General features: G+C 44.0%; 2 protein-coding genes across 5 annotated transcripts in view; one reads left to right on the top strand and one right to left on the bottom strand.

Annotated features, from left to right (window-relative positions):
• Positions 1-368: 368 nt before the first annotated feature.
• tsc2 (TSC complex subunit 2) lies at positions 369-22,743 on the top strand. 4 transcript variants are annotated; one of them, XM_084005367.1, is made up of 42 exons: positions 369-525; positions 1,800-1,984; positions 2,092-2,178; positions 2,278-2,388; positions 2,474-2,621; positions 2,730-2,847; positions 2,936-2,984; positions 3,471-3,596; positions 3,767-3,840; positions 3,941-4,067; positions 4,539-4,682; positions 4,776-4,913; positions 5,013-5,116; positions 5,255-5,336; positions 5,487-5,642; positions 5,826-5,945; positions 6,370-6,492; positions 6,579-6,685; positions 6,801-6,966; positions 7,199-7,321; positions 7,410-7,544; positions 7,700-7,889; positions 8,012-8,105; positions 8,177-8,279; positions 8,679-8,773; positions 10,793-10,933; positions 13,362-13,523; positions 13,603-13,761; positions 14,349-14,461; positions 14,759-15,001; positions 16,291-16,581; positions 17,248-17,337; positions 19,213-19,370; positions 19,452-20,059; positions 20,849-20,927; positions 21,012-21,098; positions 21,183-21,369; positions 21,483-21,622; positions 21,709-21,787; positions 21,875-21,966; positions 22,056-22,154; positions 22,266-22,743. In XM_084005367.1, the coding sequence occupies exons 2-42, from the start codon at positions 1,850-1,852 to the stop codon at positions 22,431-22,433; spliced, it is 5,751 nt and encodes a 1,916-aa protein (XP_083861493.1). In that variant the 5' UTR covers positions 369-525; positions 1,800-1,849; the 3' UTR covers positions 22,434-22,743. The 4 variants fall into 4 exon arrangements, with proteins under 4 accessions (XP_083861493.1, XP_083861494.1, XP_083861495.1 ...); XM_084005368.1 differs by lacking the exon at positions 10,793-10,933; XM_084005369.1 differs by lacking the exon at positions 17,248-17,337 and having other exon boundaries at positions 370-525.
• A 112-nt stretch (positions 22,744-22,855) lies between these two features.
• pkd1a (polycystic kidney disease 1a) overlaps positions 22,856-26,240 on the bottom strand; it is a 55,358-nt gene continuing 51,973 nt past the window's right edge. The window contains exon 56 of the mRNA XM_084004839.1: positions 22,856-26,227. Coding sequence (XP_083860965.1) covers positions 25,163-26,227 — 1,065 coding nt within the window. The 3' untranslated portion in view covers positions 22,856-25,162. The remainder of the gene's footprint in view (positions 26,228-26,240) is intronic.

Here is a 26,240-nt window from a genome sequence, read left to right as displayed (position 1 = left end):
TCCCAATGCCCCACTCACAGGAAGCCGAGCTACAGTGCAGCTTTTTGACTGCAATGAGGAACCAACTTCAGCATTGTTAGCGTGTTTAGCTTGCTGCTAGTTGACGTAACAGTTAGTTAACGTTGCGACGTAAGATTGCCAGCTACTAGTTGACTAGCAAACGGTTTAACCAGGACGTTGGGAAAGACAACCGTGGCGTATTATTGTGTAGGTATGTAGCTCCTAATTTGCCGCGACATATAAAACCAGACCAACACGAAAAAAAGCCGTAATGTTGTTTTGGGTTTAGCTTGCTTTGGAACTACATTTCCCATCAGCGAGAGTCACAAACGTGTTTTTGAAGGAAGTACTCCTCTGTCGCAGCATCAGCGTGTCATCCGGTTGAGGAGTGGAGGACTTGAGCCTGGACGAGAACAAGCTTTCAGCGGCGACTACGGGAGTTGTATCAATGCACAGGAGCCCCGTTGTTCGCATATGGACGAAGCTGCGACCGAATGAACCCGAAAGAGACTCTTCTCCAGCAAGGTGAGAGAAGAGAGTGAGAGGGGGGGAGGGGGGGTTGTTGTTCAAGCTGCCGGACCCTGAATGCCACAGAGAGGAATGCTAGCTCGTTTTAGGGAATGTAAAGCGTAGCTAACGGTTCAGTATCGCCGTTGTGCATTTCTCCTGGTTTATAATGCAACAACGTTTATGTTGTCAAGTGTCCATTATATACTTTTCTCTGGTGGGAGGATAACTCGCACTGACGTGGTTGTTGTTGAACTGGAACAGAACAGTCGTTGTCTTCTCTTCTCCCCTCCCCTCCCCTCTGTTTCTGTCAAATCCACATGACAGCATGATTCTCCAAACCTGACCCCTGGGTTTACACGTTTACAGGCTAAAGAACAGCGGGTCGGACCTTTTAACGGGTCTGTTTACACCCAAGCTACATGATTTTGAATGTTTGAAACATGTTTAATCCCTTTCCTCCAGTGGTCATCTAGATGCAGCCACGCGTAATGCAATCCAAGTTTGTTGATGAAGAGTTAAATGCTGTCTGACCACCATAGCTAAACTCTATGAAAGTCTATGAAACTTCACACTTTCAAAGGCTTAGAGGGAGACAATTAGTTTCTAATGGAAAAATGCCAATATTCATACAGAAGAAATGTTATGATGGGCAGCAGTTTAGTCCGTGGGGGCTTAGCTTGGTACGGGAGGGTTGCTGGTCAAGTCCCCCTGAGCAAAGCACTGAACCCCCAAACTGCTCCTCTGGTTCTCTGTAGTCGCTGCCTAATGCTAGGATGGGTTAAATGCATAGGATGAACATTTGAAGAGCACATCAAATACATCCATGTTACAACTTCACGCTGTCCAAATATAAATTAATTTGAGAAGGGCAATGTCCCCAAAACGAGGGAATAAAAAAGTAGATACAGGTTGCAAATGCTGCTCCACATTGCAACTATTAGACAATTAAATATGCAGAGATGTATATCATGATTTTGCTCCAATAGTTAGTCATGCATACCTCACTGTGAACAGTCTCCATGGGGACTACTTATGACAGAATAAATAAAGAGTGTGTTTGTGATTTGGGTGTCAGTCTTTGCTGTCAGATTTGCTTAGTAATGCTCAATCACAGGCATGTTCATTACTGTCAATGTATTTCCATTATGGGTCTAGTTACAGGTCATATTTTACTGTGCTGTACCTTTTGTAGCATCTTCTTTAATGGCTCATTCTAAATTGAAATAACAATCGCAATGGATTTTACCGTGATGCAAAAAAATCCTAAATGCGTCTTGCTCTTTCTCCAGGCAGCCGTCAGACCCAGCCTGTGTAGTCTGTCACCCCTCCAGGTTGGGCCATGAATAAACAGGCAAGCAAGGAGAGTCTCAGAGACAAGGTGAAGGGGATCTTTGGGCTGGGACCTCCCCGGCCACCGAGTAAGCAGAGTGAATCCAGACCGTCTGAGTTCATCATAACGACTGACATCATCAAGGTCCGCAGAAGAGACCGAGCATCTATACACACTCCACACTCGCCATGTCCCATGTGTTACTTTGTCCCATGGCCTGTCCTCTTCCCTTTGTCTTGATGTTTTTTCAGGAGCTCCAGCCGGACTGCGGTCTGAGCAATCGTGTTCGCATGATGAACCACGTCTGTGATCTCGCTAAAACCAAAAAATTTGAGGATGTGAGTTCTTCGGGTGTGACATTTTTGATATCGCTGTACACGTTATCCTCTGTGTTTATCAAAATCTGTGTGTGCTTATGTGTTGTTGTTTTTTTTAAGCATGCAGTGGAGGCTGTATGGAAAGCTGTGGAGGACATGCTGGGTCCAGAGCAGCAACCGGAGGCTAGACATGCTGTCCTGCAGTTGCTGAGGGCCATTATTCATGGACAGGTACATAGACTCAATACACACATGAGCAAATACAACATTTGACTAGAGGTCCTGTCATTTCACAAGGCTCACTGTTTGTGTGAAGGGCGAGCGACTCGGCCCTTTGAGAGCCTACTTTTTTAAGGTCATAAGAGACTACCAACCAAGCAACGAGGACCTCTCGGATAGGCTGGAAGTCTTCAAGGCCTTAACCGAAAACGGGAAAGACATCACTTACCTGGAAGAGGACATTGGTAAAAACACAACCCTGTATAGTCATGTTTGTAATTGTAACTTGTAAACGCCTTATTCACTGGTAATAATCTTTTCCTGTCCTGGCTCTGTTTTCTTCTCTCTCTCAGCACGTTTTGTCCTCCTGTGGATGGAGATAGGTCTCACCTCCGACTTTCTCCACGTTCTTGTAAATTTGGTGAAGTTCAACAGCTGCTACCTGGACCAAAATGTCTCCATTATGGTCCAGTAAGTTAGAGACCGATATACCCACTTTTTGTTTTTTTAATCCAGGAAACGTTAACTTAACTTCCTTTTTGCTTCTTCTGTTGTGTAGAAAAATCTGTCTCCTGTGCAATAGAACAACATCTTCAACAGATATTGAGGTGGGTTATTTTTAGATTTCTGTTAAACAGAAGCAAATATTATGGCAGTTGAAAATGTTTTCAATTCTCAGCGGAAGAATAATCAAGGCATTTTTGTTCAAACCGCTCGTTCGCAGTCAACAGTAGATGCTAGTCATTTCTGGTCAAAAGTTACTGCTGTTGTTCACTAGTAATAAGACACATTACTGAGCCAATGAAGTCTACCAATAGTTCGGAAGCTTACAGGTCCATTAAAGGATATGAGATGTTTCCAAATGTTCACCAAATGTGCAAAATCAGTGGTCCAAAGCCAATTATTTACAGTCATGTAAATGTAAAAAAGTAGTAAAAACAGCCATTATTTTCACAATTGGGGAAAAATACATTTTATGATCTTAATAATAATAATTAAATGCTGAAATCAAGCATTTAATTCCCTTTAAGTTGTGTGGACGCAATAGGCTTTACTTATCACTAACCCTGTGTTGTTGTGTATGATGTGTCCAGGTGGCACTACAAGTACTGGATGCAGTGGTGTGTTACAACTGCCTGCCCTCAGACTCTCTCACTGTCTTCATCATCACACTCTGTCGTACTGTCAACGTCAAGGAGTTTTGTGAATCCTGTTGGAAGGTGAGAGCGCACACACACATACACACACACACACACACACACACACACACACACACACACACACACACACATTTTTCTTTTATCTGAAGCCTCAGATGCAAAAGGGCATCATTCGCCCATCTGATTATCTCTCGTCTGTTGTTCCCACGCGCTGCTTTGTGCTTCTGCAGTTGATGAGAAAGGTGTTGGGGACTCACCTCGGACACAGTGCCATTTACACCATGTGCCGCATAATGGAGGAGAGGTATTAAGCAGTTTGAGCGTATTTCTGAGCTTGTGGGGCATCATATATTATTGTTCCTCCTGTTATGTGTGCCCGTCTAACTGCCTGCGACCTCCACCAGAGTTTACATGGAGGATGCACCGTTGTTGAGAGGAGCTGTGTTCTTCGTTGGCATGGCGTTGTGGGGCGCACACAGACTCCCCGCTCTCAAAAACACACCTACACTCGTTCTTCCTTCTTTCTACAAGGTAAAACACCAGTATGCTGATAGTAAAAGTTATCGTCTGTTTATGTTATCTTGGCCAAATTCTTTTTATTTTCATTTTACGCCTGATTATTTTCACTAGTTAATAATCTGACGCTTACCTCTTAATAATATATTCTACAAAATGTCACAAAGCAGAGAAAACTGCTCATCACAATTTCCTGAAACCCAAGGTGACACATTAAAACTTCATAGGAATAAGTGTTTTGGCTTAACATATGACTTGCAGGAGCAGTGTTTGGAATTAAGTGGAATATACTATCATTAGTATATTTATTAGTATATATTATATTACATGCATGCTGCTGTGCCAAGTACAAAAGTGTGTGCCATAGGCTCTATCTCCTTTTGAGTTAGTGTTAGTCGTACCATAGATATTTCTATCAGTATCCGTTGTGACTTGATACTATAAATGTAATAAATCTGATGCAATAACAGAAGCTCTCCCACTTAGGCCATGTCGTGTGCCAATGAGGTGGTGTCCTATGAGATCGTCCTCTCCATCACCAGACTGATCAAGAAGTACGGCAAAGAGCTGCAGGTGGTCACCTGGGACATCCTGCTGGGAATCATAGAGCGACTGCTGCAGCAGATTCAGGTACACACACACACACAGTGCACATGTGCGCACACACAATTTGAATACCAGTTCTTTTTTTGACCAAGTGGCCTGTCTCATCTGTCTTCACAGACGATAGGCAGTGCAGAGTTGAAGGCCATCGTGTATGAGCTGTTGACCACAGTAGAGGAGCTGTACGAGCAGAATGGTTACCACGGCTCCACAGAGAAGTTCTTTATTCTGGTGGAGAAATGTGCTGACAAGAGACCTGTTAGTCCTTTTTGAGTTTCCGTCACTTGGTGTCATCCTTTGTTCTCATTTGGTCCTCTTACACACTGCTAATCGTGTGTGTGTGTGTGTGTGTTTCAGGATGCATCAGTGCTGACCCTCATCTCGTACAGGGCCCAGTCCATCCAGCCAGCCAAGGATGGCTGGATTCAGAGCCTTCACCGCCTCATGGAGAAGTTCTTCAGGTGGGATGCACAAAAAGATGATGCCGCTGATATCTAACGCACAGAATCTGTTAATCATCACCTCGACCCCCTCCCCCCCCATCATGCCGTCTCTGCAGTATTGTAATATTTCCTGTTATCTTACTGTCTTTCTTAAAGGAATGATACTCGCAGCGTGATAAGGATCAAAGTGCTTCATATCCTGTCCTTCGTTCTCAGTACCAATCGACAGCTCTATGAGGTCTGTCACATGCACATTTGCATCCTTCCTAATTGTCATTGTTATTATTATTGTTTGTCTGTCCTGTCTCTGTCTGTAACATTTCTGTTTTCTGCTGTTTTTCGATGAGTTAAAACGATTTCTTTTCTTTTCTTCTTTGATTTATTGCAGGATGAGTTGATTGAAATGGTGGTGATCCCCCAGCTCAGTGGGATAGCTGAAGACCGGGACCTCGCTGTCCGTAAACAGGCCACCCAGCTACTGGTGGACCTCGCGGAGGGCTGCAACACACACCACTTCACCAGCCTGCTGGACATCATTGAGAGGGTACGTGCACACACACACACACACACACACACACACACACACACACACACACACACACACACACACACACACACACACACACACACACACACACATGTTCAAGTTGTCCCTAATGTATCATGAGGTAGTATTTCCTATTCTAGCAACGATGAGGTAATTTCAGTGTTTTTTCTGTCTGTGTAGGTGGCCAGTCGCTCTCTAGTGTGTTCAGGGCCCCTGGAAGTTTCTGAGAGAGACGGCACAGCAGAGTCTCCTATGGAGGACGTCAGGACTGCTATTCTGGGCATGTTGGAAATCCTGCAGGTACACACATGAGGGCTGGACTCACAAAACTGACATTAAGATTGATGTTAAGACATTATTTCAGCGATGGATACTTTTTAAAAGGATCTGCAATTGCAATACTCAATATTGCTCTTATTTCCAACAAACTAATCTTTTCATGTTGACAAACGTCTTAATTTAGCCGCCAGCAGAAAGAATGGGAAAAGTGCATTTTCAGTGATTTTTAGGAAAGCATGTTCTTCATATCAGTCATGTTTGTAAATATAGCAGAGAATAAATATCTTAACTTTTAATATGTATAAACTTCTCTTACTTTTTTTTCTTTTAACTCAAAACACCTTGTGATATTGTTTGTATGTGTATATATTTTCCAGTTAATTTTTTTTTTGTGAGAAGTGTAATGAATCTGGTGTTTTACTTCCATCTTTTTCTCTCCTGGCAGAGCAAGCTTTACAGCCTACCAGCCAGTCACGCTAGTCGTGTGTATGAGTTACTTATCAGCCACCTGCAGCTTCACTACAAGAACAAGTACTGTTCAACTATCGCTACCAATATCAGACTACAGGTATGTTTTTCTATGCATAATTATGCATCTTTAAATCCATTTGTAACATACGTGCAACTTCTTTTAACTCTGATTCCCTCCTTCAGGTGTTTGACTTCTTCTTGATGATGCGAGCGGACTCTCTTCACCGTCTTGGAGTCCCCAACAAAGATGGGGCCATGAGGTTCAGCCCTTATTGCTACTGTGACACAGGGTGAGGAGACCCACCACATTTGTCTAACCTTCATCTATTTTTCTCATTATAATCCAGTCAACCACAAGTTGACTATTGTTATTGGACTTTTAATTGTGTCCTTTTGTTGTTTCAGGGAGCCGGAAAAGCGTGTCAGTGAAAAGAAGCCTGCCGGTTCAACATCTCCACCTGCTGGCAGCCCTGCTCCCCCCACAGCTCCTTCTGTTTCAACGGCCTCAATGCGCTCAGCCTACCTGCCCTATGCACCGGCCTTCAGTGTCCTCCTGCAGGGCCTCAAAATGGTACACACAAAGTTATTGCTGCAACTCATAGTTGCAAGTTGCATACATAGAATGCAATGTCTGTGTCAAAATTATGTCTGCTGTTTCTTGTGTTGTATTGCTCATGGTCCAAGGTTTATTTCTAGCAAATTATTTTTTTTCCACGGCACACAGATCCCCTCGTAACAGACGGTTCCGGTGATTTCTGTGCTGCCTTTAAAGATATCAGACGTGGTTTGTTTTTCTCTTGTAGGAGACCGATTGGAAGGTGCTGAAGCTGGTTCTTGACAAGTTGCCGTGGATGCTGCAGTACAAAGTGCTGCTGCTCACGTCACCGTGCAGCTTGGACCAGCTCTGTTCTTCACTCTGTTGCATGGTAGTACAAATGTGACTTTGCTTGTGTATACATGACCAAATGTCATTATACTGCATGTTGCTAATTGTTTTGGTTTGTGTGCTTGTAGGTGACAGATCGGTTGATCTCAGAGCGCTTGAAAAAGACCCCAGAAGGGTTTTCTCGAACTGATGTTCAGCTGGCGGTGGTTCCTGTCCTCACAGCGATCACCTCCTATCATAACTACCTGGAGCAGTCGAGACAGGTACAAGCCATGGACCGTTGAAAGTAATAGTCAACATCACAAACTGGTTTCTAGGATGTTCTGAAGACTATGACACAAACCTACCAGACCCTCCTCACACATATCATTATTTCCACGGTGGAATGACGTGAGTTAATTTCCTTTCCCCTCCACAGAGAGAACTGGTTCAGTGCCTCGAGACTGGCCTCATTTACCGCTGTGCCAAGCAGTGTGTGGTGGCTCTTACAATGTGCACGGTGGAGATGCCCGACATCATGATCAAGCTGCTCCCTGCTCTTATCGTCAAGCTCACCCACATCTCTGCAACTGTTGCCATGGCATCTCCCATGCTTGAGTTCCTCTCCAGTGAGTACCAAAAGCATTTCTGATAACGTCTTCAGTTTTTTTTTCTTCAAAGTTTCTTTGTTGAATGTTAAAGGTGAAAGTGTTTGGATGATGTGTCTTTGTTATTCTATTCTGTTTCCCAGCTCTGGTGCGCCTGCCCCACCTGTATGCCAACTTTGTAGCCGAGCAGTATGTTAGTGTGTTTGCCATCTCTCTACCCTACACCAACCCTTCCAAGTAAGTGCTCACAAACACGTGTATTCTCAAACAAACAGAAACCCTCTGACCTTTTCTTCCATTCCCATTAGGTTCAACCAGTACATCGTGTCCCTGGCGCATCATGTGATTGCCATGTGGTTCATACGCTGCAGACTCCCCTTCCGCAAAGACTTTGTTCAGTACATTACAAAGGTCTGTGGTGCTTCGTCTTCCACCCTTTTATGGGTTTTTTTTAATGTGTGTGTGTGTGTGTGTGTGTGTGTGTCTGTGTGTGTCTGTGTGTGTGTGTGTGAGAGAAGCGCTCGTATTTGACGACTGCGTCACAACCTGCACGCATCTAAAAGCTTGTTGTTGTTGCCCAGAAACGAACCAAACACTGCAAAATATGAAGGAAAAGGGAAAATACAGGAAGAGGGCTCTGTAGACACAGACACCAATACACAGTTCTAGTGGGTCATAAGTGATGATTGAGAGGAATTAATTTTGTATCTGCATATTATTTCTTTTAGTCTTCTGACACTATTTTGAACTTGTAGCTGACCTCTGTATTGACCTAAACTGCATTTCAGACTTGCATCTGTATATTTTCAGGGTTTGCGCTCCAACGCCCTGCTGCCATTCGATGACGGTCATGAGCAAAGTTCATTTCGTGCTCGTAGCACCAGCCTCAATGAAAGGCCAAAGAGGTAAAGCATACTCGCACACACACACACACACACACACACACACACACACACACACACACACACACAGCAGCAATAGTTGATGTCCAAACCAGCAGCACCACACACAGACCATGTGGCAATTCTTCTATAAGAAAGTTGGGGTTGCCAAGGTAACAAGGGACTCAGCATGACTGGTACTGTGGCGCGATGGTCGCATTGACTCCTCTTACCATGGTGATCATTAGTTCATTTTATTTACTGTTAATGCTTTGTTACATTATTATTTTTGTTTCCTTTTACTACCACATTTTTTTTAATTTCTCATATTAATGAAAAACAAAATATAATGAGCGCCTGCAAAATATAATGTCATCTAAGGCAATGGCCCTACAGTTGATAGTAAGTTTTGGTTGGAACCCAGAGGGGATTTCCTCCCTGTGGTAGTAATCCAAGCTGTAGTGTGTGTTACTGTAGTGGATGGCATTATACAGTATTGCCCAGATGGTTGTGTTACTGTGTCCTCCACCACCTGTAGCTTACAAAGTACATAAAGAAAGAACTATCTGGGTTTTTTTTTCTCCTGCTGTCATTTCTCACCATCTGAATGTTGTGCAAACGTAAATGGACACAACAAATACTCCACTCTCTCTTTCACACAGAGGTGTAAGGAAGCTTTTCTCAGCAAGGCGTCATTCTCATCCATACATGGTGTGAATGCAATGGTCTGTTCCCTAAAGAATCTATTACAATGCTTTCTTTTTTTTTTTTTTTTGCCCGGAGATTCATTGTAGCCTTTTTATTAAATCCCTTCTTCTTCTCTGCTATGCAATTACATATTTAACCCCAAGTCCTCTTAATCTTGGTTGGGTCCCCCTAACCTAATGGTTTATTAAAAAAAAGAAGAGAAATCCTAATACCTTTTTGCTTTCATTGCAATAAAGCATATCACATTCCCTGTTACAGCTTTTCATAGTGATACATTGTACCTCTGCTAACATAAGTTTCTACTGATCTTCCATATATTCCCACTTCCAGTGTTCCATATTGTGTTATCATTCATCCAATGATCTGTCCTTGTGCTGCTCATTGAGCACTGTTGGGTTGGAAGGCTGCATGCAAGATCTCATATGAATAATTAAATATCCATCCTCGCCCTCTGCTCACAAATACTTTATAAGAAGAGGTCATCAAATCTATTGAAGTACAAATAAGTACAACATTTGGAGTCTTGTCCTTAAATGGCTCCGTCGGCGTATGTATTCCAGACATGCTGTGCTCCAACCCTCAGGTTTAACCCAGCATTTCATTTTCCGTTGAACGTTTTTTTCTTCTGTTTTAACTATCATTATGTTGGGCCTGTGTTGAGTCCATCCCTACTACTTTACTTATCCTGTACCAGTCCTCGGCTTCACTATTTACCTGCTGTGTGAAATAATGTGTATTTTGTTGCTCTCCTGAATACTTTGTGTATTTTCATTTCTGAGTAGCAGAACCTGTTTTACCCTCTGCTGTAGCTCGTCTGTTTATCCTTTTAGTTGATGTTTATCTTTATTTTATCCTCTTTTTCTTGCTCCGCTCTCCTGTTAATCTGATTCATAGTGTTCACTGCTGTTAATTTTCACCTTTTGTTTTTCTTTCAATTCTTCATTTGACCCCCTCCCCTGCCTCCTGCGGTTGGGTGCTGCGTTGTGGTTGTGGTTTGGGGGGTTGTTCGTGTCATCCTGGATCCTTCCTACACTGCTCCTGGCCCCTCCCTTCTCCTGTGACCCCTGTCCTATGACCTTTGTGGCCCGACCCTCTGTGCGCTGATCCCCCCCCCCCCATCTGCGTGCCGTGTGCCATTTTGCCCTTTGCTCTGGTGCTCGGTTGACGATTCCTGCTGTCTCCTGATATACCACCTTGCACCACACTCTCCCCTCCACACTCCCAAACCACCGCCACCCTCACGATGACCCCACCCTCTTACTGCCCACTACCACCATATCGTCAACCCGGGCCCGTTCCCCCTCACTGTCGCCCTGGGTTATCATCACCGCCCAGTCTGCGGGCAGCGAAAGTGGCGAAGGCGGCAGCGGCGGTAGCCAATAGCAGCAGCTCTCCAGTTAAAGAGTTGAGGGACCTGTCAGCCATGGATGCTTTCCGCTCCCGCAGCATCAGTGTCTCCGAACATGCGGTCCGCAGGTTAGAGATGAGCCTTCTGGGTAACCAAACCAAAAATAACAACAACCCAAAAACGTGTTCCTCCATGGGATAGTTGTTGGGGGTTTAGGGTTATTGTCATGCGGGTCCTTTGGGTGGGCGTTGGGTGGTTTGTTTGCAGGGACACCTGCATGCTGGAGGAAGGTTTGTGTGTCGACCTCTTTGGTTTGTTTTGGGCTGCGATCATACACATGCTGTTTTTAGATTTTGTTTTTATGATTTCTTTTTTTTGCATGCAGTGTTTGCAGAAGACATCTCAAAACATTAGATGTTTTTCTGTTGTTCTTGTTGATTTTTTTTCTCTAACACCAATTTTGCTTTGATTTTGTCTTAATTTGTCTTTGGGTCTGTTTTTTTATTTTGCTGGGTGTTTTGCTGACTGGTTTTAATTGGCCTAACAACAACTGAATGGCAGGAGGGACTGGTGTGAAGCATGTGGATCCACAGTGACGGGATGTTATCCTGATAGACAACTCTGCCTCCCTTTTCCTGCTGGGAGGGCACCTCTGCTTTCTCAGCCAGTGATAGGGGCAGCAGCAACACAACAGCTTTTTTTTGCTTGCTTGACACATTTTAGTTTCGCCCCACTGACAAAAACACACTCTGCTGCTTAGACGGTGGCAATCTCCTAGTGGGGGATTTTAAGACTAGCTCGGCAGATGTTTTAAATGTTTGGTTATATGAATGGTTTCAGTCTGTAATCAAACACACACACACACACACATACTCTTTATCTCTGCTTGGCTGACTTGCTCAAGTGACTGACATGTATGATCTAACATTGCAGTTGTCAGAAGTGGCTGTTTGCCACTATATTGAATATATCATACCCCTCCTGCCCAAGAGATGGCAGTAAAAGCACAGTACTTTTCTTAAAAGTAATGTGTATTTAATTTCTGAGTGACACAAGGCACATTATTATACTAAACAACTGCAGTGTGGATCTGTTTAAACTGCTAAATGGCTGCAAATCTCAACCAGTTTGTCTCTTTTGAATTCTAACACATGAGTATTCGATTAAAGCCTGTTTTCTGGTGGACACTTGTTTCACTTCAGACAACAAGACCATGTTTTATGTTTTAGACTTTTGACTTACTTAGACTTTCATAAACTTAACCATGGCTATAATCTACCAGCAATATGCCTTGCAATCCTATAAATGACCATAATATTCAGCTTTAGTTCTAATTGGATAAATGCAATGACGTAAAGCACATGTGATAACCAATTCAGAAAGTTTGAGTCGTTTGAGTCGTGAGTGTTTCATGGTCATGTTGCTTGGAGTACGTGTCCACTAGACATTGAACTGAAAGATGAATCATTGTAGAAGAATGGTAAGTACAAAATGTGTGGAATAGTTGTTAATTCACATGCTGGGACTTGGTCTGAGTGGGAGTTTTTCTTTATGTTCCTTCTGACAGAACAAATGAATCTGCACAGCTGTACGAAAGAATTACAATTTTTATTTTCATATTTTAATTATAGTGTGTTTATAATGTAAACTGTAAATACAGGTCTGACACAAACAGCTAAACTGTTTACCATGATCGCGTCACCGACAGATGTTTGTCTTGCACAGATGTTCGATAACTCTGGTTTTCTTTATTCATCTTTGAGGCAAGAACACACTATGCTTGCCTTGTATAATTCCCAAAGTGGTGTACAGAGTAATCACATTTGGGCTCGGTCAAGCAAGAGTGTTTACTTTTTCCATTTTGTTTGCTACGTTTACTTCTGAGCAGCGTGGACCTGAAGTATCTCTCGAGACCTGATTAAGATTGATGTTAAATTCTGTAATGGTGCTTTTAACCTGATTAGCCTGTAGAGCATACGATTAATGGTTGTTGTGGATACAAAGAGTTGATTCTCACTCTGCAGCGAACACTAATAAACAGATTTGGCTGAAGCGGAGACATTAGTGAACAGTTACACAAATGAAACACACACAGCTTCTACCTACTGGTTTCTCTGCAGTCCTGTGGCCTACTTAGCAGCAACATGTGCTAGAACACGGATCTCTTTTGTGTGTTCTATACAGAGCTTATCTGCTTTTAAGGAATTACCCAGTGTCTTATCATAGCTTATGCGGCTTCATTTACCATGTCCCAGTGTGTGTTTTGTGTGCGTAAGAAAATGCAGTCATATGTAGGTGCATTTTGCTTATACACACATGTGGATGCATATGGGCATATACATTTTGTTTGTGTTGCATGTAATACTGATACAAACTTTGGTTTGTTTGTGTGATTTTTGTGACGTCCTGCATGTCTTTCTGTGTCTGTATGTCTGATCTTGCATGTCTCTGTTTGCACTGATTACATGTTAAAAAGTATCTGGAGCCTTTTGCCTTCCCTCGTCCATTTCTGTCCATCCCACTAGTGTTTAACTTTCTCTCCGTTTCCTCCTGTAGGATGCACACCTCGACCACCACCTGCAGTTTGGGCTCTGCCGACGAGAACGCAGTGACTCAGGCGGACGAGGGACTGAAGACTGTCCACCTGGAGCTCACCGAGACCTGTCTAGACATGATGGCACGATATGTCTTCTCCAACTTCTCTGCCCTCCCCAAGAGGTGTTGTTTTTTTTATCAGTATGTTTGTATGGTGGTTGGTGCATTGCTGTCATGAAATTCACCTCCTTTGTCCTCTTAGGTCTCCCATTGCCGAGTTCCTTTTGGCGGGGGGTCGCAGTATGACCTGGCTGGTGGGCAACAAGCTGGTGACCATAACAACCGGTGGAGGGGTTCGAACACAAGCCCTGCTGGGCCTGGACATGGCTGAGCGTCTGGGAGGAGGAGGGGAAATGACGAGGTAAAGCACGCTCACACAACGCTTTGACTGAAATGTCTCAACAACTATTGGATGGATTATCACGAAATTTGCTCCGGATATTCATGAATCCTAATGACTTTTGTGATTCACTGATATTTAATTTAGTGCCATCATCAGGTTAATTTTAATCTCTTCATTACTTTGGTTTAGGTTCAAATGCCTGCAAAACTAACGACATTCCCATCAGCCTCAGTTGCACTTTTCCCTTTAGCACTAATTAGCAAATGTAAGCCTGCTCACATTCAAACCTAAGCCGATGAACACGGTAAACTTTACATCCACTTAATTTTAACACCATTGTAATTATGATGACGGAACAGCTGCTAGCATGGCTAGAGACTCGTTGGCAGCAACATTTCAAATGATTCACAACTTGGCATTCATGAAAACAAGTCCCTATGTGGCATATTTAACAATTACTTAAATGCAGACATATACTAATTGGAATCGTGTTGATAAAGGTGGGAAAAGTGATTAAGAAAAGACGTGAGGACATAATTTTTTGACTTTGTGACCACAGCCATAGTGAGCTGCTTCACAATGATTTCTTTTGCCTGACCCTGCAGGTCAGATCCGTCGCTACACACCCGAATCACCAAAGAGGCTCCAGCGAAACTGGAGTCACAGTCGAGCCAACAGCACAACAGAGCCACGCGCATACGGGTCCGCTCCATGTCAGGTAATAAATATTCAGCTTCTTGACGGGTAACACTTTGCCTCAGGACTCAGAACATCCCATGATGCACCATCTTCTCTCTCATCATTTCAGACATATACTGTGGTTTCGGCATTGAAGGACAAAAGTTCCATTGTTTGTTGTACAATACTAAAATAACAGGATCAATACAAACTCTCTAGCAAAATAGTTGCAGCCCAAATAAAAAAAAGAATATTGATGTTTGCATACATTGTGAGGAGAAAAATGATGAAAAATGGTGATGCTAATGATGACGATGACCCACCACTCTCCCTGCAGGTGGCCACGCTCTACGTGCCGGTCCTGCTCAGAGTCTCAGTCCTCTGGTGTCTCCCTCCGAGGGGGAGTTAGCTGCCCCGCTCTCTCCGCCCTCTGCTTCCACCCTGGATGCTCTGGGTCCTCCTTCCTCCACCTCTGCTGCTCAGTCTGCTCCCCCGCCTCTTAAAGACAACCCCAGCCTGGCAGAGTTTGTCCCCATGCTCACACAGGGCTGGGCAGAGATCTTCATACGGAGACCGTCTGGTAAGCAAATCGCACTTACTACGGAAACACAAGGCCAGACCAGTAAACTCCAAAGTGACTAGAAGTTACAATACGACTATTGACTGCACTTTTATATTGATTTCTGTACCTTTCAGGCTGTCCTTGGTTTTATTGCTGGACAATGTGAAAATGAACTTGCAGTAACTAGAAATCGGCACAAGGTTATTTAATCCAAAAAAGAAAAGGCAAAGTTAAAGGATAATTTGTATTATTTGAAGTGGGGTTTCTTGAGCTACTTATTTATAGTCAGCTTATATACCTACAACAGATGACACCTGGCACTCCCCCAGTTTGGAGCAACGGACAGGAGTGAACCACAGGAGCAAAGCAATGTACTGCTGTGGATGGGTACGGCAGCAAAACATTAGCCACCTAAAAGAAAGGCCCACCTAAGAAAGTGTATGCTTTATTTAGAATATTTTCATTGCTTTATCTTGTGTCAGAAGTTTCCTTTCCGATTCTCAACTGAAAGTGAAACTTATCTGTCCTCTGCAAAACCATCAGACTCCATTGACAAAAACAGTATAAATGAGTTTCACTCTAAGTTCAGAAAATATAACAGATTTTACATACATACGGGATTTCTTTTGCTGGGCCTTTCTTTCAGGTGGTTAAAATAAGTTTTGCTGCTGGCCCTGCCCAGGTGTCTCATTTGTAACCTTTGCCTACGCACAAAACAGGCCCTGGAAGAGAGAAAAAAAAAACTTGACAAGGGAGGCGAATTCTAGGCAAAATAAATCCTGACAGCTCTGGCACAAGCATAACACTGCATAGCCTCATTATGAGTCCTATTCATAATACTGACCAAATTCACCGCATAAATAAATAAATAACTCACCAACTATTTTTTTGGTTTGTTATTATTTTGGCTGTTTTTGCCTTTTTATTGTGAGAGGACAGCATGAGAGTGAAAGCGGGGAGAGAGATGGGGATGACATGCAGAAAGGGCCCCCAGTTGGTTTTGAACTTAACCTCGGTGTATGGGGCCCCGAAATTTCCATTTTCAAATGATATCCCTGATTAGAGGACCCCACTGATTGCTGCGATCATTTAGGAAGCACACTCGTTACTATAATCATAAGCGTAATGCTGCATGATGGACACACTGTTACTGTTGACATGAATGGATAATAAGAAGATAACGAGGGTTGAGGGATCATGCCCACCATCTACTGTAGGTGCTACACTGAATATTGATAAGGACCATATGTCACATCTCTGAGATGCTCTGGTACACTTTCAATCTGTCTTTCTGTCTGCCGTCACAGGTAACACAAGTTGGCTGATGTGTCTGGAGAACCCGCCCAGTCCCTTCTCCTCTGAGCTCAGCAACATGCCGCTGCAGGAGCTCTCCACCGTCCTCATGGCCATGGAGGGAGTGAAGGAACCTACCCAGACAGCCAGCGCTCCCGCCAGCACTGCTGCTCCGGCACCAGCTGCTCCAGCACCAGCTGCTCCAGCACCAGCTGCTCCAGGACCAGCCCCCGTTTCCGAACCGCTAACCCAAACACCCAGCAGCGTCGGAGGGAAGGCAAACCTGATCCAGCGCTCAAACACCGGTGGGTAACAGTCTGTGGAGCGAAACCTTGAAAGATCAGAAACTTTGTTTGTTGTGATTTCAACTTGCTGGTGTGTGTTGGTGGTTGTAGTGATCGTTGTAGATTATTTGTCCCACATTTTTAAGATGTGACTTTCTTTGACTTTCTTTTATGACTTTTTTCGACATGTTTACACGTTGACTTTTTTAAATACTTTTTAAACATTCTATACTATGACTCCATTTAATGCAATGAACGGAATATCATGTGTGTATACTTTATTTGAACCTGAAGATGATCAATAGGCTAGCTTGGATTTGCTCATGTCAAAGATCACTGCTTTGACATGCTTTTTGTTTGTCAGTCAAATGTCTTTTTTGTTGTTGCAGAAGCCTCCTGTTCGGTGATCCCCAGTGTATTGTGCTCTTGTCCATTTAGTCTTTTCCTCTCGGACTTGCCTGCCTCAAGTTATTCATCCTCACATGTTGCCTTTATTTTATTTTTTTATGAAACCATCTTTTTTCGGTCTTTCTTCTTTTCTCACTGCCTTTGAGATTTGTTCCCGTTGTTCTGATTGATTTGTGTTCATGTTGTTTCATCCTCACCACCATGCTGGTTTATGATTGGCTGCGGTGCATGATGTGGTGTCATTCGCCACCAACCTGTCCTCTGGTGTCCCGCCTGCAGTGGGCGGCTCTCTCTGGTCTCTGGGTTCGGGCTCTGCCCCCCAAGGCCCTCCAGCCCCCGTCAGGTTGCACAGGAGCATTTCCTGGGCAGGTACCGTCCACCATATGTGTGCCCCCACTCTTCCTTACTTGCACAATACAGTGGTCTGCCAGAAACTGGAATAACATTTGATAACGTGATCATTTCCATTACATCCCCTTTACTTAAAGTTATAAATGTTGTGCAGAGAAAGACGTACATTATCTCTTACTTGCTATTAACGGTGTGAGATCTAAAGACTCCAATATTGTTTTCCCAGTAAAATATTTAAAAGGAATAGTTTGACTTTTTTGGGAAATATGTTAATTGGCTTTGTTGATGACAGTTACATGAGAAGATGAATGGCCCTCTTATATCTGTTCGTTGTTCGAGATGAAGTTGGTACCAGCAGTCGGTTAGCTTAGCATGGGTGTTTGGTTGAGAACCGCTCCTTGCTCGTTGAGTCCAGGGAAGTGAAGAAGAGTTGGGTTGTAACATTAGTATATCTATCAGAGGAAGCGAGCTGCAGCCAATGAGCCACTGCTTGTTCAGCTGCAGACGAAATGCTTAACTAAGTCAGCAGAAGCCACACCCTCAAGCACTGTTGCTTGTTAATTAAAAGTTTATATTTCATATTGAACGTGGCATGTGTCCATATTGCACCAACTTCCACACTGCATGTCCTTCGGTCCCCAACAGTGTGAAGTAGACCGGAGGAATGCTTCTCAAGATATGAATAAGACATACAAACAGATATTCCATGCTTTATAGTGGGATGTTTATTTTATCCATAGAATCAATAGTTTAATACGTAAGAACACTGAAGTGTAAAATCACTATGTTAGGTTTCGTGTAGGGTTATCTATCTATCTATCTCAGCAAGAAAGCCAATTTGTATTTCCCAAAAATGTAGATCTAATTCTCTACTTAAGTAAGGCAAGTAAGTTACATACGATGTGAAGGTTTTTCTTTGTCCATTTTGCTATTCTCTGCTGCACAGCTGTCACACATAACTCAGTTGTATAGAAGACAGCTCCTTTATACTCAAATTGTGCAAGTGAAGAAATTCAGCATTTCATCTTATCCATCAGTATTCTATTAACACGAGAAGGCAGGGTCCTTGAGAAGAGATGCTGAGGACATGCCTGCATTCCAATCAATCAGTCCAATGACATCTAAATGATGGACCATGATTTGTTTCTTGACTCTTTCCATAATTTCTTTTTCCTTCCTAATCATTTTCTCTAACTCTGTCACTTTTGACCCTCTTGATGTTGTCAACAGGAACGCCCAGACCTCATCCAACTAATATGCTCTTCCTTGCCGTACTGGTAGACCAGTACGGCAAGGAAGACATGTTTTAGAGCTGCATTTTTGAGGACTACCACCCGGGTGTCAAAAAGGCCAATTCTTCTTTTGGTGTAGATAGTGATTGTTAGTTGGGAGATACAGGACTTGGTCTGGGCTGCTGTTGCAGTGGCTGCAGAGTGTTTGGGCCGAGATAACCAACCAAACAGACGCATGTGTCTTGGAAAAAAATCAAGTAAATGGATGGATGCTGCCTGGTGCACTGCATCTTTACAGAATGATTGGACTTACTGTCAGTTATGATCTTAATGTCTGTTCATGTGCCTGACTGCCTTTTGAGTTTGTTTGATCAATGCAGATATACATCTGATTCATGTTACCATGATTAATTTCTATCATTATGTGTTTGACTAGATTAGATATTAGCGAGAATGTGTGTGAGGTGTCAAAATCACGACTGACAGCTGTGATGAAATTGTTGTTTGCTGTTGGAGTCTTACACCTGCCTGTTATAGCTCTTTGATTGGTTAACTAATGGTGAACATTGTGGTGTGTGTGTGAAGGGGGGGGGATTTAAACAGTTTTTGTGAGGGTGTACCCATCTATAACCCACATGGTTGTCGCTGTGTCCTGCTGTAGACTCTGTGGTGGTACTGGAGGAGGGGTCAGGCGTTACCGCAGCACAGACCCCATCTGATTGGCTAGAGAGCGAAGAGTTTGAGCCAATGACCTCTGATCCCATCTTCATGTCTGCGGACAACTTCACAAAAATCCCGCCATCTGGAACGCTCAGCAGGGTAGGTAGATGGTACACTTTGTTTTTTTTTTTTTTTTCTTCCCGGTGCTGTTCATCAACTCCTCTAATCTTCCTCCTCCAGTCCTCCTCAACCTCCAGTCAAGATGAGGAAAAGTCCACACTGGAGGAAGTGAGTGAGGGAGCGATTCCCATTGATCAGCCCACTCTGGGAACCTCCACCCCATGTAGCCAGGGGCCTGATCTTCCCTTCCAGACCCACGCTCAGTCCCAGGGTCATGGACTTAACAAGTCCAGCTCCTCTCCAGAGCTCCAAACCTTACCCGAAGCCTTCTCCAAGGCGGCTATAGAGCCTGAGTCTGCGCCAGGAGATGCATTGTGGTCCAGGGCAACTTCAGACGCCAAGCCTCAGCCCCAGCAGCCTCTTTTTGAGAAGGGGAAGGTGGAGGGAAGCACAGGAGCGGACGCTAATGGCCTGGGAAGTCAGATTCAAGGGAGTGAAGGCCCAGGTGTCGTGTCGTCTCAAAGTGGAGGAGCAAAGATGAGGTTGGAATTTCCAGCAGCTCCGGCACAACCCGGACCCATTTCCCCCAGCGGAGGACACCGTCCCCGGGGTCACACCATCTCAGTATCAGCCCCCTCCTCCAGGAGAGAAAGAAGGACGGAGAGGGACTCGTACCATAGTCGACCCGGACCCAGCACCACCGAGAAGATCTCTGGGTTGAGCCCCAGGTATTCCTTGTGGTTTTTTTGTCTCTGCCAAGCAGTCAAGTTGCAGTTTACATTCATGTCTGTCCAAATTTTCATTACTTAATTTTTATCCTATTAGAAATGTATGTGAAATTGTCATAAGCAGTATTACAATTCTTTAATTATGGCCAAGAATGTGTTTTGTGAGGTCACAATGACCTTAACCTTTGACATTTGGCCACCACAATCGAATCAGTTTATCCATGAGTCCGAGTGGATATGGAAATAATTCTCTCCAGGGTTCCTGACATTCCTGACACTTTAATGACACTTTTATTTACATACATATGTATGTACATGGCTTTAGCCAGCACAGAGACATAATTCATGTTAATATCACGAAAAATGTTATGGTATAGTATGTCAGAAAAATGATAGCAGAATTTGTTTTAAAATGTGATGAAATATAAAAATATAGTATGTCATAGAACTTCATAATTACGTTGTACAAAATTCATAATATAAAATGTAATTTAAAAAGTCCTATTATAGTCTGCTATACAATATGTATATGGTATAACATGGTATAATGTCACAAAAATGTCAGGCAAGTCTGTCATAAAAAGATGTCAAATAAAATGTAATAATATAGTGTTTCATAAAACTTAATCAAAAAGTAATTGTATTTCATGACATAACATTTAGAATATAATAATATAGTATGCCGTAAGTGTGATGTGGATGCATGTGGATTCAAGGCCTTTATAAAAAATCCTGTGCTGGTGTGTGACAATTATTTACTCTTAGTCTACTTCTTTGTCTGTCTTCTAGCTTTGTGTTCCTTCAGCTGTACCACTCTCCTTTCTTTGGAAATGAAGCCAACAAGCCGCTGCTGCTGCCCAAAACTCAGGTTTGTGGACTTCTCCGGCTGACTCGGAATCAACTCCAGTGAGTTTTACACAATGCTGTTAACAGTGTAAACGCTCTGCTGTAGGTGATTGACCGCGCTGTGAAGGTCCTGGACCAGATGCCTCCTTATGACACCCATAAGATCGGAGTGGTGTTTGTGGGTGCTGGTCAGGTGAGAACACAAGAACTTTGATAGACTTGAATATAAATCACATACTCCCTGATTTCAAACCTTCATCCACTCCACTCTCTCCAGGTGAACAATGAGGTTGCCATCCTGTCAAACGAGTATGGTTCGAACCGCTACGCTGCCTTCCTAACAGGCCTGGGCAAACTAATCCACCTGAAAGACTGTGACCCCGACCAGATCTTCCTCGGAGGGCTGGACCAGTATGGAGATGACGGAGAGTTCACCTACTGCTGGCATGACGACATCATGCAGGGTGAGTGTGTGTGTGTGTGTGTGTGTGTGTGAGACTCAAATTGAAGGTGATTTAGTAGTTATTTGTTTTCCACAGTCGTTCTGCTTGTTATAAATGAAATCCTGCCTCTGCAGCTATCTTCCACATAGCCACACTGATGCCAAACAAGGAGAGTGACAAGGGCTGCTGCAACAAAAAGCGTCACATCGGCAACGATTTCGTCATGGTGGTGTACAACGACTCTGGAGAGGAGTACAAGCTGGGCACCATTAAGGCACATGGACACACACACACACAAGCATAATGTCAGTCATTTGTACTTCAACTCCTGTCTCATCCTCTTTTTTTCCCTCCTTTTAGGGTCAGTTTAACTTTGTAGAAGTCATTATAAAACCACTGGATTATGAATGTAACCTGGTCACCCTCCAGTGCCGCAAAGGTGAGCAAATCACTCTGTTTTCTACGGTCTTTACTCTCCACTCTGTTGAGTTTTTTCTCGTATTCCTTCTCTTGCTCTCTCTTTCAGACCTGGAAGGATTAGTCGACACGACGGTGGCAAAGATCGTTTCAGACCGCAACCTTCCACTCTTAGTCAGACAGATGGCTTTGCATGCAAACGTAAGTCTTCCCCTTATCTCTTGGCTCTCACGTCTAGTCACAGCTACATGCACACGTGTATATATTCACTCTCCTTTCTCAACCTGCAGATGGCCTCTCTGGTGCACCAGTACAGGGCCAACCCCTCCGATGCTTACGCCTCCAAGTGGCTCGCCAGATTACGACACATTAAGAGGATCAGGACGCGGGTAAGAAAATGCACGCACGCAGAGAAGAGGATCTCCTTCATCACTGTCACCGCTTTTACCGAATGGTATTTTAAACATCATCCATCTGCCTGTCTCTTTGCTCTGGTTTAGGCCCAGGAAGATATTCAGTCTCGCTCCACCCCTGGCATCTCTCTGAACCAAGGACACACTCAGCAGACCAAGTCGTTTCAGCAGAGCACTCAAGCACCGAACCCAGAAGCCTCTGGACAGAGGAAAAGACTTGTTTCAACAGTGGATGATTTCACTGATTTTGTTTGATTTCGACTACTTTCATTTGTCCGTGTGGAATAATTCAGGACGACACACTGATTTTGACTTAAACCAATTTGGACTTTGTATCGGAAAATATGTACGAGCTTCATGGTATAATAAAGGCTTATTTTGAGATGAAGTATTGATACGTGAAGACGGTTATTTCTCCATTTAGAAATGCTAATGCGTTGCACTTTTTACGTCTAATGATATTTCTGATTTCAACATGAGATGAGTAAAGTTGTACAGAACACTACGTTTGAGAGCAGTGTGTGTGTCTGAGTAAATATGTGTGTGGAATAAAAAAGTGAACATGGAAAAGGTTTTGATTTGTGGCTGCTTGATTGCAGATAATAAGCCTGTAGCACGGACAAGCAAGGGCAGGAGAATAACTATTACATATTTGATGTCATTATACACAGTTCAGCTGTCAAACTCTTTATTTGACTTTGTCAAGTGCAAAAGCCGGAGAAGTGCTACAACTTCAAAATACAGATCAGAGAAAGAACAGGATAGAGAACATTTTAAAACAAAATGCAAGAAAACAAGAAGGCAGGCTTTGGCACCGTCTTGTTGCACACAGCAGGATCAGTCGGCCAGTGGAGGCGTTGACCGCTGAGCTTCCTGGGGTTTGTAGTTGGCATATCGTGAACAAAGATTTCTATTTAATACATAGACAGCTTTGGCTGTAGTGCTTCAGTTTGATTGGAGAAATGTAAAACTTTTGGGTTTGCAACACCAGTGCTCGACCTAATGCATATGCCACTGCAGCACATAAACAATACTGATCATGAAAAGCAAAAATATATACACCACAAAGCACCAATATATACACAAATGTACACACAGATGAAACGGGGGTCTTTTTCATTCCTTTTAGCGAGGGAAACTTGTGAGATCTTAATGCAACTTATTGGGCAGGAAAAAAGGTGAGATATGTTTTAAAATAAAATGATTTAGAGTGTTAGCATTTTGCTTTATGCTGTGTAACAATCTGTTGGAAGAGACACTCGTGTACCTGTCAGTACCCTTTTTCATATCCTTTTAAAAGCCCATGAAAATAGGACGCTGAGAGAAGAAGGAAGATGAAGTCTAAAACTGACTGAACCAAAAATAATACTATTTCCTTAGATTGTTGAAAACGCCTATTTTACCCCCAGTTTTTCGCTTTCCTGGTTGTCTTTCCAGGTTAAGGGGGGAGGGAGGGGGGATTGGTGGGTTCCCTGAGATCTGCCCACTGGACACAGGAAGTGCGTATCTTAAAAAAAAAAAAAAAAAAGACAATACAAAACAGAAAGTTAATAACAAAACTACCGGGAGCAGACAAAAGTACACGTACACAACTGCTAGTTGTGGCTTTAACGCCTCGATAATACTTACTAGGATGTTTCTATAATGTGTTAAGAGACAAAATGAAAACATGACACACGAAGAGTTAAATATGACATTGGATATCACCTCCATTAGGAAATAAAGTGCTAAGTACAAAATTAATGAATGAATTACTTGGTATTGGTAAAACTCAGAACGCATACATGACGCATAAGCTTTGACAACGTTTATAGTTAAGATACAGTATGAGTGAAGCTCTCTCTATCGGTTTTGTACACCAAGCTTATTACTTTACACCACAACTCGTCAAAAAAAACAAAAACAATCTACATCAGAACAAAAGTGCTTTTAAATCACAATACAACACTTCGAAAAGATAATCGGACTGGAATTCAGTATAGCTTTATGATAGGACACCTTGTGTAAATGTTCAGTACTGTATAAGTGAAGGCAACTCCTTCCTGCTTCCTTTTTTATCCGCCCTTATCCTTCTTTCCCCCTTTTCACGCACTACGATCACTTGCTACACCTCCTCCTTCACTTTACTACTTCTGGTTTCCGCTTATCTTTGTATCTTTTCCATTTCTCCGCACGTCTCCGGCACGGAGATTATATCTGCACCCTGAAACACTGGCTGCTGGGATCCCAACAGCCTCGTGTGAGTCTGTGTGTGTGTGTGTGTATGCTTCATTTTGTTTCCTCTTGTACCTCAGTGGGCTGAAGTGTGCGACACATTACACTTAGCGCGTCTGTGCCTACAGTGTTATTTTCCATGCATGTGTATGCTTGCATGTGCATATATCCGTGTGCCTGCATGCAAATTTGGGTTCATAAAACATGACTATTTTCTAACAGGCCACAAGTACCCATGGCGACCAATATATACAATATAAAAAAATATGTAGACGGACAACATAACTGAGAAATCACAAAAAAAAGACTGATTGCATTGTCTGCTTTCAGTTGGTTAAATCCTCAGGTGAGCACGTTCATGTGCTCCTGTCAGTGACCCCACATGACCTCCAGGGCCACGTGGGGTTAGTTGTAGTCAGGGGAAATAAGGAATAGGAGTATTTCTTGGCTTCAATGTTGACCTTTACTTGGCTGACTTAACCAGCTCAGCATCCAGCCAAGCTCTCAGCTCAGCATCTGGCGACCAGCACCTTTTTTTGAGACCTGAACTGGGATTTGGACGGATCGCTGCTCATGTTTTATCGCTCTCTGTTCGTCTTTCGTCACCCCAAATGCTTTCCATCCCGTGCTTTGTCCCTTTTTTGGGTTTAGAGAGGGGCGCCGAGGGGACAAAACCTGCTGCCCCTGTCCTCCTCTCGTCCTTAACCCAACGTTCACTCCTCGTTTGATATCCCTCAGTTCACTTTTGATTGTCCCTCTATCGAGAGTCCTCAGGATTTGGGGTGTCCAGGGCCGTGCCTGTCCAGGTTGGGGTGCACCTTGTTTTTGAGGGGTGGGGGTTTGCGTTTTCGCTTGCGTGTAGGGATGGTGGTTGTGTGGGCTGGGTGGTTGAACAGGCTGGAGGAGGGGAGGGTCTCTCTCTCCGTGGGGGGGTCCCAGTCCCGGCCACTGGGTGTAGGGGCAGGGGTGGATGGCAGGGAAGGATTCGGTGCAGAGGTACATGGAGGTGCAGAGGGTGTTTTGGGAGGTGGGACATGGGAAGGGGGAGTGATGACTGATGAGATGGGGAGAGAGGAGGCGTCAGAGGCAGGTTTATCTGAGACTGGTGTCGGTGGAGGTGCACTGACCGAAGATTTGGCTGATGATTGAGGAGCAGGTGTAGTGGCGGAGGCTGGTCTGGGCTTTGATATGGCAACAGGTGTAGCTACTGGAGTCTTTTTGGGGTTGGCAGCGGTGTTTTCACAGTCCTTTACAAGTTCACTTTGCTCCATCTTTTTCCCCTTTTTGCCCCCTTTGTGTTTTTCTTTGCCACTCTTTCGTTCTCTCCATCCAGCAGAGTCCTTGTCCTCAGCCTTTCCTCTCTGTCCCGCATCGCTCCTCCCTCCCTGACCACCACCTTTTCTCTCTCTCCCTCTCCGCCTCCTTTTCCTCTGGGTTCGCTCCAGTCGACACTCGATGTGGTACAGATCCTCTGTTGCCATGGTGACGCGGTCAAGCTGTTGCAGCAGGGCGTCCAAGGTGGGGAGGAGCCTCCTCAGAGAGGCTTCGGTCTCGGCTCTCTCCCTCCAGCTGGTGCTTCCCATCGCCACCCCTGGACCGAGCCCTAGACCCAGGCCCAACCCGAGTCCCAGGCCGATCCCCGGGGCCTCTGTCAGGCTGCAGGGGCTGGAGGAGGCCGGGCGCCACGAGGCCTCGGAGCCTGCATCAACGCTGTCTGGGGTGGGAGGGGAGTCAGGACTGTCTAGCGGTGGCAAGCACAGGGACTTACAGTCGCTGGTGGAGGAGGACCGGGACGGTGGCAGCTCCATGCCTTCGAAACGCACCTTATGACGAAACTAAGAAGTGGAT

This window comes from Eutrigla gurnardus, assembly GCF_963514095.1.
Source record: "Eutrigla gurnardus genome assembly, chromosome: 3".
Taxonomy (NCBI): domain Eukaryota; kingdom Metazoa; phylum Chordata; class Actinopteri; order Perciformes; family Triglidae; genus Eutrigla; species Eutrigla gurnardus.
This window is presented reverse-complemented; position numbering and strand designations above follow the sequence as displayed.

What these genes read in the sequence shown, in the direction of transcription:
- tsc2 (XM_084005367.1), top strand. Translation starts at nt 1,850, where the DNA reads ATGAATAAACAGGCAAGCAAGGAGAGTCTCAGAGACAAGGTGAAGGGG. An exon ending in TTTGTGAATCCTGTTGGAAG is followed by an intron (nt 3,597 to 3,766) that starts GTGAGAGCGCAC and finishes GTGCTTCTGCAG; the next exon opens with TTGATGAGAAAGGTGTTGGG. An exon ending in GGAGGAGGGGAAATGACGAG is followed by an intron (nt 13,762 to 14,348) that starts GTAAAGCACGCT and finishes CTGACCCTGCAG; the next exon opens with GTCAGATCCGTCGCTACACA.